At 42.3% G+C, this 14,283-nt stretch overlaps 1 protein-coding gene across 1 annotated transcript; it reads left to right on the plus strand.

Moving 5' to 3' along the window:
- The first annotated feature begins 177 nt into the window (after positions 1-177).
- LOC129833686 (TOM1-like protein 2) lies at positions 178-11,059 on the plus strand. The gene is made up of 6 exons (XM_055898437.1): positions 178-323; positions 699-777; positions 1,876-1,947; positions 6,501-6,560; positions 7,471-7,513; positions 8,033-11,059. Exons 1-6 carry the CDS (start codon positions 277-279, stop codon positions 8,176-8,178), a joined length of 447 nt encoding a protein of 148 aa, XP_055754412.1. The 5' UTR covers positions 178-276; the 3' UTR covers positions 8,179-11,059.
- Positions 11,060-14,283: the final 3,224 nt, after the last annotated feature.

Consider the following 14,283-nt stretch of genomic DNA (forward strand, 5'->3'; position numbering starts at 1 on the left):
CGGGAGGATGACTGTCGTTGATTCTAGAGGACAGGTGCGGGATGATGATTGTCGTTGTGGACATTTAGATCTCATCTATTTATTTTACTCTTGTCCCCACAACCCCCTTTACACCCTCTCTCAACTCTTCCTTTCTTTTCTCTCCTCTGCCTCTCTCTCTGTGCATCTCTGCCCTCCCTCTTCCCCTTCACTCTCTCTCTCTCAGATGTGGGTGGGGATAGTGTCAGTGGTACCCTGTCCTCTCTGTCGGGCCACAACCCTGGAGACGACTTTGACATGTTTGCTCAGACCAGAACCAGCTCTCTGGCAGATCAACGCAAAAAGTATGGCTTTGTTCTCCCCTTGGCTTCTAGAACCACTTCCAAACTTCTAGAACCCTGTTACATTGGATTTGCAGCTTTGATCCTGTCGGACTCGGACTGCTGTGTGTGCAGGCTTTTGGTCACAGTCCCGCAATGGCACACCTGATTAATAAAATCTATTTATCATAGTCTTCTAGTTAGACTAACATCAATGTAATCTGGTATGTTAGAACTGGGCTGGAACAAATCCCTGCAATATGCTGTCCCCCAGGACCAGAGTTGTGAATGTGGTGTTGTCCATTCCTGTTCTAGCCACTCTCAGCCTTCCAGAACCATCTCCATGCCACATATCGGGACGGGCTCTAACTTGTTCTTTCTGTGTGTGTGTGTTGTCAGTGTGAAGTACGAGGACCCTCGAGCCCTGGGTGGGCTTGCCTCAGCTCTGGACGTCAGACAACAGAACGCCACTGGAGGGGTGAGTGCACCAAAGCATGCTGGAGGATGTAGTTTAGATTTACATCCCCCCACAATGAAGTGTAGAGTGTGGTTGCCGTGCTGTTAAAATGGCTGATGAGGTTTATCTCTCAGCTCATGGTGTCCTCTCTCTGCATGTGATGGCCTGTAGTGTGATGTTAGTTGACCTGCTCTCTGTACCACTAATGGCACCCTATTCCCTATATAGTGCCCTGGTCAAAAGGTAGTGGAATAGGGTGCCATTTGGGATGCAGCCTCTGACTTTCCAGGAGTAATACCAGATGAATACAGTAGTAGACCATGGCTAGCCAGCTCTGTATGGTGAACTACACTGTTGGAGTAACAAGCACATACTACCGCATGGCTTGTAGTCTAGTATAACTAGGTATTCTAAAGAGCTACATGTAATGCTCTCTCTAGACATGTTAAAGTAAAAACTCCCATTACTTGGTCATTCTGTCATTCCTCAGTAGTGTTTGGTGTTGTTTTTTCCTCTTGTCTTCGTCATTGCTCTCTGTAAGACAGTATTCTGTCACGTTATGGGTGTCAAAGGTCATAGGAAACCATGCTATTGAATTCCACTTTTTTCATGTCACCTTTTCTCCTTCAAATTGTCAAAACTCTTGTATTAATTTTTTTCATTCCACTTCTTGTACCACAGTCAGTCAGTACTAACAAGGCACTTTGTAATCAGGTTCTACACCTGTAAGGCCAGACATAAAGTATTATGAAATCTAAACTCTCTCTCACACACACACACACACCGATTACACACACCCTTCACCCTCCAGTGCCAGTTGAGATTGCCTCAGATGGAATGCATCTGCCAGTCTGGGGTTCAGTGATCAGCTGAGTGTACAAAGTTCAAACTATCCTTATTTTCTTCCTCCTTTCCCCATGCGTTCACCTTTTTAATTGGAATGATTCTGTATTTTTCCTCTCGTTTGTTACCCCATCCTTTCCTCTCCCCATCGTTTCTTCAGTCTGGGTTGTTACATTGCATTTGATTTCTCTGTTTCCTCTCTGTGCTCTGTTGCTCTGGTCTGGGGCTTCCTCTATCTTCTATCTTGTGTAAGGTGTTGTTCTGTTGTTGATTCAGCTGAGGGTCATAGGGGATGATAACCCAGAGTTGGAGCTGCCCATAGACAGCTGGCTTATTACCCAAGGAATGGTGAGGACTCCATCCTCAGTGTCCTCCCCCTATGTCCAATCACCCCATCATCCATATCCCCACTTACACTGCTGGCACCCTCATCACCATCCATCCCCCCCCTGACAATCCATATCCCAGCACTGCTAACCAGCTAGCGCCAACAGTAGAATGGAGACATGTTAGAAAAAGCCAGACTCCTTCAATTGTACAATACCCACACAATGGTGAATAAATAAGCTGTTAGAATCTTCATTTGTCCTTGTGTGATCTGAAAGGAATCAAAACTCCTAGGACCTCTGAGCTGGTGAATCTGAGTTGTTATGCATATTCTGAATCCAAACACACACCTACCTACTGTTACAAATGCGGACTCCCTTCACTCCGTCCCTCTTACTGTTGGTCCTGGTCCTCTCATCCTCCCTTCATGGATGACGTGAAAGGTCTGCTTGGTCCCCAGGGCCAGGTGTGGGTTTTCATCAGTCACAAACAGTTGATGTCTAACAGTCACACACTAAACCCAGAAGAGGTACAGATACTTTACTGCTGCACAACAGGGGTTAAGTTGCCATGGCTGTTGACATTATAGAAATATAATCACTGGAACAGGAATCCCCATTCAAGTCAGTCAGTCTAGAATGGATAGACCGGCGGCCATTTTAAAAGCGATTCTATTTCTATGGTTGACATCAGATTTGTTGTCAACAGTATCATTATTGCTGATTCGACCTGGTTCCAACGTCTGTGTAGCGAAAAGTATCCTCATCTCTGTCACATGCATTGTCAAGCTAACGGTCTATAGATACATTTTATTGAACTACACTGAACAAAAATATAAACGCAACATGCAACAATTGCAAAGATGTTACTGAGTTCCAGTTCATATGAGGAAATTAGTCAATTGAAATAAATTCATTAGGCCCTAATCCATGGACTTCACATGACTGGGAATACAGATATGCATCTGTTGGTCACAGATACTTAAAAAAAGAATGGGCCTCAGGATCTCCTCACAGTATTTCTATGCATTCAAATTACCATCGATAAAATGCAATTGTGTTCGTTGTCTGTAGATTATGCCTGCCCGTACTATAACCCCACCGCCACCATGGGGCACACTGTTCACAACGTTGACATCAGCAAACCGCTCATCCACACAACGCCATACACGTGGTCTGCGATTGTGAGGCCGGTTGGACATACTGCCAAATTCTCTAATAAGACATTAAGGCGGCTTATGGTAAAGACATTAACATTAAATTCTCTGGCAAACAAAAGTTCTGGTGGACATTCCTGCAGTCAGCATGCCAGTTGCACGATCCCTCAAAACTTGAGACATCTGTGGCATTGTGTTGTGACAAAACTGCACATTTTAGAGTGGCCTTTTATTGTTCCCAGCATAAGGTGCACCTGTGTAATGATCATGCTGTTTAATCAGCTTAGGACCAACACATGGGACAAACAATTTACATGTTGTGTTTCTATTTTTGTTCAGTGGAGATAATATACTAAACATATTTAAAGACAACTAGCATAGTAGTCCTGTTTTAAAACTGAACACTAGTGCATTAACCCATTTAACATATTAAACCTATTAGCTACAATACTGTTGATTATCTGACGCAGTGATTGCTGTTGTGATTGGTATAAAACTGTTCCATATTGTACCATACTTTATTTATTTCAATTATGGTCCTTCTATGTCAACCCTGTTGACCATGGTGTGTCGACAGCTGCTCGTCGAACATCTCATTCTGAAATCATGGGCATTATTATGGAGTTGGTCCCCCCTTTGCTGCTATAACAGCCTTCACTCTCCTGGGAAGGCTTTCCACTAGATGTTGGAACATTGCTGCAGGGATTTGTTTCCATTCAGCCACGAGCATTAGTGAGATCAGGCACTAATGTCGTGCGATTTAGGCCTGACTTTGTCGGCATTTCAATTAATCCCAAATGTGTTCAATGGGGTTTAGGTCAGGGCTCTGGGCAGGCCAGTCAAGTTCTTCTGCACCGATCTCGACAAACCATTTCTGTATGGACCTTGCTTTGTGCACGGGGGCAATTTCATGCAGAAACAATAAAGGGCCTTCCCCAAACTGTTGCCATAAAGGTGGAAGCACAGAATCGTCTAGAATGTCATTGTATGCTGTAGTGTTAAGATGTCCCTTTACTGGAACTAAGGGGCCTAGCCCGAACCATGAAAAACCACCCCAGACCATTATTCATCCTCCACCAAACTTTACAGTTGGCACTATGCTTTCAGGCAGGTAGCATTCTCCTGGCATCCACCAAACCCAGATGGTGAAGCGTGATTCACCACTCCAGAGAATGCATTTCCAGAGTCTAATGCGGCGAGCTTTACACCACTCCAGCCGATGCTTTGCATTGTGCATGGTGATCTTAGGCTTGTGTGCGGCTGCTAGGCCATGGAAATCCATTTCCTTAACCTGCCGACAAACAGTTATTGTGCTGACGTTGCTTCCAGAGGCAGTTTGGAACTCGGTAGTGAGTGTTGCAACCGAGGACAGACGATTTTTACGCACTTCAGCACTCGGCAGTCCCGTTCTGTGAGCTTATGTGGCCTACCACTTTACGGCTGAGCTGTTTTTGCTCCTAGACGTTTCCACTTTACAATAACGACACTTACAGCTGACCCGGGGTAGCTCTAGCAGGGAAGAAATTTTACAAACTGACTTGTTGGAAAGGTGGCATCCTATTACGGTACCACGTTGAAAGTCACTGAGCTCTCCATTAAGTCCATTCTACTGCCAATGTTTGTCTGGAGATTGCATGGCTGTGAGCTTGATTTTATACACCTGTCAGCAACGGGTATGGCTGAAATAGCAGAATCCAGTAATTTGAAGGGATGTACACATACTTTTTTTTGTATGTCAACTTTGTTGACCATGTTCAATGTTCAACAACCGGAATCTGTGAATATGGCTTAAAAACAATACATTGTGAAGTTGCTCGAAAGGAGTTTAGCTAGCTAGACAGCGAAAGTCCATATGATCTGACTTTCATATCATTATGCAGATCACGTGACTCTGTGGGGAATTCCCTTACAGTAACTCACCCTCTGTTTTACCTTTGAGTGAGTTTTCTATCTACCGCTAGTGACTTAGTGTATGGAGCATCCTACACAACAGTACCCGTTGATGTTTTCCTTTCTTGATTCTTTGTTGCAACATCTCTCGTCAAAGTCCCAAAAGATCTGATAGAATCTTTAAGAGCATGATGCGTTTATGTCCTTCTCATATCGGTACACAACAGTGGAATTTGATCTGTTAGAATCTAGATTCTAAAGACTAGATTGTCGATATGACATCAGTGAATGCAGATGCCTGGCAGCTTGAACATGATCTCTTCTCCATCATAGTCTTCTGCTCTCAACACCACTAGTCTGTGTAACTTCTCAGTATCTCCTCTTGGATCTTTGTGATCAGCAACTAAAAGGAGATCGGAAGAGATCGGCTAGGATTCAGTTACATCGTTACACGGATGTTTTAATTAATGGTTCAGGTTAGGATCTGGGGAAGGTAAACTGATCCTAGATCTGTGCATATGGGTATACTTTTACCCAGAACCATTAAACCAGGAGTGTAAGCTGATCCTAGACCTGTGCATATAGGCAAATGTTAGGGCAGCCTTCATGACCATTGACCCGTCTCCTATCAGTCCTGATTGCTGGTACTGTACTCTGAGTCACTTCGACCTCCACGTGACACACAAACCATGGCATCCACCCTCTCACCTTTTCCTTTCCATTCTCACTATCACTGCATGATGTCATGCAGCCAGAGTTGCTCATGCTCTGTGTGTGCTTGTGTGTCATTATGACATTAGTCCTCATTCCCAGTCTTCGGTGGTCCCTGTGTTTTTGCAGGTTGTCCTTCCAACAAATGATTGAATCATGTGAATTGGCTGATCTGTTAATTGACTAATGACCTGGACTAATTAACAGTGTTACATAACTTCCATGCCTACTCATTAGAACTAACAAGGACAAAATAAATACCTGGGAAGTGGTCTGGGACCAGAGTTTTCCCAGAATTCTGACCATGTGATTTGACCCAGGTAAAACTCTGGGCCCTGGTTATTGCCTATGAACTGGTTATTGCCTATGAACTGGTTATTGCCTATGAACTGGTTATTGCCTATGAACTGGTAATAGCCTATGAACTGGTAATAGCCTATGCCCAGGGACCCAATTCTTTTCTTTTTTTTGTGCTTTTTTCCTGGTCAGGTCATGTAGTCAGCTAGAAATCCTGTCCCTATGCATAATACATCAATGAGTTGAACATGATGAAGGAACCTGCACACATAGGGACTGTCTGAGGACCACTGCCATGTGTCTGCTGTTCTCTTCCTCTGATCTTGGTTTTGGTTTGATGGCTTTGTTTTTGTTATTTGTCATTTTCCTCTAAGAGCCTCCGGTGAATCTTTTCTTGTTGTTTTTCTTTTGTTTTTGTCGTTTCTTTGTTCTGTTGTGTTGTTGGGTGGGTGTGGCGGTGGGTTTATTATGGTGTGGCTTTGTGCCGTCCGCTGGGTTTGTCCATGGCTTTGCTCCATAGATCCCCGTATCGCAGTCCTCTGTCATGGATGACATAGAGGAGTGGCTCTGTGCTGATGTGGTGAGACTTCTTTACCTTGATTTCTCTCGCTCTCTTCTCTCTCTCCTCTTTTCTCTCTCCTTTTTCTTTAGTCACATTTCTATCCATCTCACGTAACCAGGTAGATCACATGTAGTGTTCTAAACTTTAGTTGACCATCTTCCATCCATTCATTATCTGACTAATGGTTTTCCACCAATGATGAGAGTGATATAACAGGGACCTATGAGATAGTACATCTCCCACATGCTACCATAATGCTAATCTAGAGAATGTATTGGAGTGGAGAATACAACCTGCCTGTCTAAAGATGACATTGGTACTGTATCATATCACATCACACCAGGTGATGCTACAGTGGTTCTCCCTGATGAATGTGAAAGGTAGTCACAGGTTCTGTTGTTAAAGGGATATAGCAGAGCAAACAGGTTCTGAAAAGTTGGATGGACGAGTGGATGGATCTATTGAAGCATGGGTCCATCACAGTGGTGGAAAGTACATGTTCTTGAAGTACCTCAATGTCAGTACAAAAGCACTGTGTGAGAGTGACCTCCCTGAGTTGTGAATGGTGTCCTGTAGGAGTCAGGAAGGTAAGTAGCTTAGTCAACTTGTACGTAGGGTTGTAACATGTCAGTAACTTCCCCAAAATCCCCTGGTTCTCAAGAAATCCTTGTTGGAAGATTCTTGGAATCAAGAGGAAATCTGTGAATTCTACTCTGAGATTTAAGGAAAACAAGGGGGTTTTGGGAAATAATTTTGCAACCCATTCTTATACAATACCTAAGAGAAGACTAATGTTTCGACTTTGACTCCTAACAATGTCCATTTACTGTAACTCATCTTGGTGAGTCAATGGTTGTGTGATCCTCCTGTCAGACTTGCCCACAAATGTTATGGATTCACTGATTTCCATTTCTTCTCCTCTGAATAGAAAGGCGATGGTTTAGATGGTGAGGAAGGGGTGACGAGTGAAGGTATGGATGGATTCAGGGCACTAACACTTGATACTGTGCATGTCTCATGTAGAAGGTCTCATTAAATGTGGCATAGATTCAGTTTCTTAATTTGTGTGTCAAAATTCTCTGATCAGCTCTTTAGTACTTGATATATTAGGCTGCGTTTACACAGGCAACCTAATTCTGATCTTTTGCCACTTAATTGGTCTTTTGACCAATCCAATCAGATCAGAATTGGGCTGCCTGTTTAAATGCAGCCTTTGTGCTGTTATTCTCAATCCTGCTCCTGGAGAGCCGCAGAACTGCAGGCTTTTGTCTCAGCTTAGTACCATCACACCTGATTCAACCAATCTACTGATCTTCAACACATTGATTGGCTGAATCAGGTGTTTCACTGCTGATGTGGGGCATAAACATGCAGTACTGTGCCTCTCCAGAAGGTGCAGCAATAAGGATCTCTATGCAAAAAGTCAACAACTGACTAACCATTTTTATATGTCCTGCTGTTAACAGGGGTTTTCTCTCCTCTTCCTCTAGAGTTTGATAAGTTTCTGGAGGATCGAGCGAAGGTGGTCGATTCCTTACCATCGCTCCCTGGTGATGAGCCTGGTCCCCCTCTCAGCGCCCCCAGCGGCACCCGCAAGAAGGCTGAACGGACGGAGGATGCCCTCTTTGCCTTGTAGACTCTCCCCCAGGAAACCTCTCTCTCTGAGGCATCTACAGTACCTAGGTATCCCCCCTCCGACCCACTTGCCCAATCCGCCACCCCTGCCAAGCAGCAGTGTAGCTACTGAACTGAACACCAATCCTCCTCCTGCAGAGGACCATGCTTGCTGTCCGCCTCCCCAGCCGCGTTGCATCATGTATTACTATTGAGGTTTCGATCCGTCTGTCAGTGTGGGACATGTCTGCCGTCTTGTATCTCATCTGCAGCTAGCTACCCTAAGGAGGATATAACCTAACATTGTGAGGAGGAGGATAAAATGACAAAACCTCGTCTCTATGTTCCTCTGAAGGTGTGAAGCTTAACAGAAAAAATCCTTGTGAAAAAGCAGACCGAGGATATAGTCTATACAAACAGAGGAGTACTGTGTTATTTTAATATATGTAGCTTATGAATCGTTTATGAATGTATTATTTTAACGGTTTGTACTGTACTATGTACTAGCGCTGCACTATGTAGGTGCCTCTTTTTCCTTTTTTTACTCATGTTCCTTTTTAGGTTTCCTTAACCCTTTCATTACCCATTCTACAGTTGTGAAATGTTGGTACAGGGAAAGGCAATGCATGAGGAAAGACTACTGTTTGACAGACTCCATGCTAGTATTACTCAATTATGGCACAATAGTTCTGCAGGGCCAAATGGCAAACATTACTTACCTGTATCTGTCTGTTTACACATTTCAAAAGGGAGAAGGAAAGAATATATATAGCTGTAAGCAGCCATGTCAAGGTTCAAGCCCTATGGCACCACAGCAAATATCTGTCACACAGCTTTTATATTTGCTTTCCTCTTTGAAAAGCTGTTGTCAACTTCCCTCCATGTTATATTGTGTGGTGTACATACTGTAGGGGAAGGAAAGGGTCCAAAATAGTATTTTCAATCAGAACATAAGTAACACCCACCAAATATTTGTGATCGATAGTATACAGGGGGTACCGGTACAATACATTGACTCATTACCGCTACCACTGTATATAGCCTCGTTATTGTTATTTTATTGTTGCTCTTTTATTTTTTACTTTAGTTAATTTAGTAAATATAATAACTCTTATTTTTCCTAAAACTGCATTGTTGGTTAAGGGCTTGTAAGTAAGCGTTTCATAGTAAGGTCTACCTATACCTGTTGTATTCGGCGCATGTGACAAATGGAATGTGATTAATACTACCACTACAACGGTAAAACAGCCGTATGAGTTGCAGCAGTGACGGTCCACTCTGGTACTACCTGTACACTATGTAAGTGAAGCGATTTTGAGTTTGTTCTTCCAAAGAGGTTTTAATGACAAACTAATTTAGTAATTGTTTATCAGAGGAGGTTGGTGGCACCTTAATTGGGAAGGGCGGGAACGTGGTAATGGCTGGAGCAGAATCAGTGGAAAGGTATCAACAACATCAAACACATGGTTTCCATGTGTTTTATGACATTCCATTCACTTCTTTCCAGACGTTATTATAAGCCGTCCTCCCTTCAGCAGCCTCCACTGGTATCTTCTAATATTGGGCTATTCTTCAATGTTTTCCTTCCCCTTCTACTATGATGAGACCAATTTAATGAGCTTTATGCACTTTTGGACCCTTGAACGTTTCAGTATGTTTATCCTTGTGTTAATAAGATGGGAACTGTTTTTATAGGACACAAGACATTTTCTTAGACTAATTGCATATGATTTTATATCTTTATGAAATTTCAGCCCTTTTCTGCTCTACAAAGCACACTTTACAGTCGTAAATAGAAAAACTGACACTCCTGATATGGAAATTAAAGGAAAAGTGCAGATGAAATATATGGCACTGAAAATCGAATCAAATTGTCATTTTATGATGGCGTATTGGTAGCATACTTCACAGAAAATAGTTATTGCAAACGCTTATACATGTAGTTATTGTAAAAAGAATTGTACGTATGTTTACATAAATATATGTATATACATCAGAAATATGTGAGTATTACCTGCAGTACATGTTTTAAAGTCAAACTGAATTATTAGCTTTTGTGTAGGTCGCTAAGTCGTAAGGCTAACTCCTTAATGTATTGTTTGGTCTCCTGGTTGTATATGTACAGTAATGTCATGCAGGAAAATTAATTCCTCCCAAATCCTTTCTACTTTGGGGAAGCTCCCCTGCTCTCCTCTCTTTACTCATACATGTGTGGAACAGAAATAGGTTTGGATGTGCTTCGGAAGGATGGCCAAAAATGTTATTTTTTACTGTGGTCTGAATTGTTTGGTAAAGCTTCCTGTCTTTTATTTTTGAGGATTACAGTGGGTGGTAGCTGTGGGCTGTCACTCTGCTAGTGGGACTGCCCCTTTTAACCTGTTAACATTCTATTGTACTTTGCTTATCTACAATAGGTAATGGAGTTAGATGAGGCCATAACATTCTCTTCCTGTTGTCAGGAAAACATGGGCTGTAGACCTTTGAGGCAAAAGAGGTTTGTTCTTCATTTCAACTCTTATGCCAGTACTTTTCAAAGTTCATGCTTATAAAGCTTCTACAATTAACACCAAATTAATAACGACAAAACGCCATGACGTTTCACTTCAATAGGAACTATGTGTTTACTTGCAAGTATCCTTATATACTTAGCAAAATTACATGTATTATACTGTAAATGAGATACTCATTTAAATAAAATGTAATATTTGTAAGAAAAGACCTTACTGTATTTTATTGAAAAAACATCTGCTTCCAGATAAAACATTATTTGTAACAATCATTTATAAATGTTGGAGGGTGATATTAGAAAGAAGTACATTATTTGTATGATTTGTCTTGGGCATTAATGTTTGAATGTGTTTTAGAATACTGTAACAGAATAAACTGTTATTAATGAGCTTTAACTCTGTTTCATTCTTGTCCTATTTGGTATTGTATTGCTTTAATTACACCTCTTATGAAATAGTAGCAGACATTTTACAATAAACAGCTGCTGTTCCTCTTATGTCTTAAGACTGAACAAAGCATAGAGATGTTTCAACTGTCTTAAGACTGGACAAAGCATAGAGATGTTTGAACTGTCTTAAGACTGGACAAAGCATAGAGATGTTTCAACTGTCTTAAGACTGGACAAAGCATAGAGATGTTTGAACTGTCTTAAGACTGGACAAAGCATAGAGATGTTTCAACTGTCTTAAGACTGGACAAAGCATAGAGATGTTTCAACTGTCTTAAGACTGGACAAAGCATAGAGATGTTTCAACTGTCTTAAGACTGGACAAAGCATAGAGATGTTTCAACTGTCTTAAGACTGAACAAAGCATAGAGATGTTTCAACTGTCTTAAGACTGGACAAAGCATAGAGATGTTTCAACTGTCTTAAGACTGGACAAAGCATAGAGATGTTTCAACTGTCTTACGACTGGACAAAGCATAGAGATGTTTCAACTGTCTTAAGACTGGACAAAGCATAGAGATGTTTCAACTGTCTTAAGACTGGACAAAGCATAGAGATGTTTCAACTGTCTTAAGACTGGACAAAGCATAGAGATGTTTCAACTGTCTTAAGACTGGACAAAGCATAGAGATGTTTGAACTAAGATTCTTTGTTACTGAAAAAATGTAACATCTCACTTGATCATTTAAACAGTTGATTTCTGTGTCACTTAAATTTTTTATTTTTATTTATTTTTAACCAGAAAGAGTTCTATGTATATGCTTACTCTTTTATGGCTGTCCTCCGATCAAATGGTTGTGTGAACCTGTTGGGTTGCTATGGAACATGTGAACCTGTTGGGTTGCTATGGAACATGTGAACCTGTTGGGTTGCTATGGAACATATGGACCTGTTGGGTTGCAACAGGAATGAGCTACTGGACATTGTAACCCAATGTATCTCTTCACTACCTGCAAAACTGGTTGAAAATATTTGATTTCAACAGCTAAACTAGTTGAAATGTTTTTTCAACCAGTTTTGCTCACTGAGTATGGACATGGGGGAGCTGGAAATTGTGTCCTCCGGTGTTCTGTTGAGGAACAGCTGTTTTTCCTGACTGGGAAAGGTTCTGGTCTAGACTAACTGGTCAGGAGAACTCTTGTCCCACCTGTATGATAACGTGGGTGTTCTATGGCTGTGCTGTTCTGCAATTCATTACTTTGGTTTCAGCTTTCTATTGTGTGACCCGATTATGCACGTATTAACCAATAAAACACTAGCAACGTGTGACCTCTACCAACAATTTGTTTGTGGTTATTTTCTTGTGTGTGTATTACATTTGTCCTTGCGATGGAGTTAGTATATGAAATATGATAGTGAACACACATGGTAAATTCAGGCAGAGACAAGCTCATGGTTCAACCTGGAATAGTGGCCCACTGAGTGATGCAACGGACTCACTTCTTGCACCATGTTATTCATAGCACTGCATGTTTCCCCTGCCCTGAACCTTTCCCCTTATAGTTATACCTCCACTCCCATGCCAAGGTAATTGTTTCCTGTTGATGTCCATGCAGACACTCCAGATGTATTAACACAACATGCAACAATTTCAACGATTTTACTGAGTTACAGTTCACAAAATGAAAGTCAATTCTTTTTATAAATAAATTAGGCCTAATCAATGGATTTCACATGACTGGGAATAGAGATACCTTAAAGGTAGGGGCATGGATCAGAAAACCAGTCAGTATCTGGTGTGACCATCATTTGCCTCATGCCGCACGACACATCTCCTTCGCATAGAGTTGATCAGGCTGTTGATTTTGGCCTGTGGAATATTCTCCCCCTCTAATGGCTGTGCGAATTTGCTGGATATTGGCGGGAACTGGAACATGCTGTTGTACACATCTATCCAGAGCATCCCAAACGTGCTCAATGGGTGACTTGTCTGGTGAGTATGCAGGCCATGGAAGAGCTGGGACATGTTCAGCTTCCAGGAATTGTGTACAGATCATTGCGACATGGGGCTGTGCGTTATCATGCTGAAACATGAGGTGATGGTGGTGGATGAATGGCCTCAGGATCTCATCACGGTATCTCTGTGCATTCAAATTGCCATTGATTAAAATGGAATTGTGTTCGTTGTCTGTAGCTTATGCCTGCCCGTACTATAACCCCACCGCCACCATGGGGCACACTGTTCACAACGTTGACATCAGCAAACCGCTCGCCCACACGATGCCATACAAGCTGTCTGCCATCTGCCCGGTAAAGTTGCAACTGGGATTCATCTGTGAAGAGTGCACTTCTCCAGCGGGCCAGTGGCCATCGGAGGTGAGCGTTTGCCCACTGAAGTCAGTTACGATGCAGAGCTGCAGTCAGGTCAAGACCCTGGTGAGAATGACGAGCGCGCAGATACGCTTCCTTGAGACAGTTTCTGACAGTTTGTGCAGAAATTCTTCAGCTGTGCAAACCCAGTTTCAGCAGCTGTCCGGGTGGTTAGTCTCAGACCATCCCGCAGGGGAAGAAGCCGGATGTGGAGGTCCTGGGCTGGCGTGGTTACACGTGGTCTGTGGTGTGAGGCCGGTTGGACATATTGCCAAATTCTCTAAAATGACGTTAAGGCAGCTTATGGTAGAGAAATTAACATTAAATTCTCTGGCAACAGTTCTGGTGGACATTCCTGCAGTCAGCATGCCAATTGCACGGTCCCTCAAAACTTGAGATATCTGTGGTATTGTGTGATAAAACTGCACATTTTAGACTGGCCATTTATTGTCCCCAGCATAAGTTGCACCTGTGTAATGATCATATTGTTTAATCTTGATATGCCACACCTGTCAGGTGGATGGATTATCTTGGCAAATGAGAAATGCTCACTAACAGGGACGTAAACAAATTTGTGCACATTTGAGAGAAATAAGCTTTTTGTGTGTATGGCCATTTTCTGGGTTTAAATTTTTTCAGCTCATGAAACATGTGACCAACATTTTGATTTTTGTTCAGTATAGATCCTCCTGGATCTCCCTGACTGAATACATTGCACACCCATAGACCTCTCTATTGGATCTATGCTGATAACTGACTGCTCCTTTGGCTGCCTGTTGAGCATCACACTGATCTCCTGGTGTGTTACCAGATTCAAAAGAGCATCATGTCAGTCAGGACAACAATCGCCCCAGGCAACAA

This window comes from Salvelinus fontinalis, chromosome 34 (assembly GCF_029448725.1).
Source record: "Salvelinus fontinalis isolate EN_2023a chromosome 34, ASM2944872v1, whole genome shotgun sequence".
Classification (NCBI taxonomy): Eukaryota; Metazoa; Chordata; class Actinopteri; order Salmoniformes; family Salmonidae; genus Salvelinus; species Salvelinus fontinalis.

Excerpts from the sequence above, each read along its gene's own strand:
- LOC129833686 (XM_055898437.1), top strand. The coding sequence starts at position 277 with ATGTTTGCTCAGACCAGAACCAGCTCTCTGGCAGATCAACGCAAAAA. Across the intron at positions 1,948-6,500 it reads GGCTTATTACCCAAGGAATG|ATCCCCGTATCGCAGTCCTC; the intron begins GTGAGGACTCCA and ends TTTGCTCCATAG. Across the intron at positions 6,561-7,470 it reads AGTGGCTCTGTGCTGATGTG|AAAGGCGATGGTTTAGATGG; the intron begins GTGAGACTTCTT and ends TCCTCTGAATAG.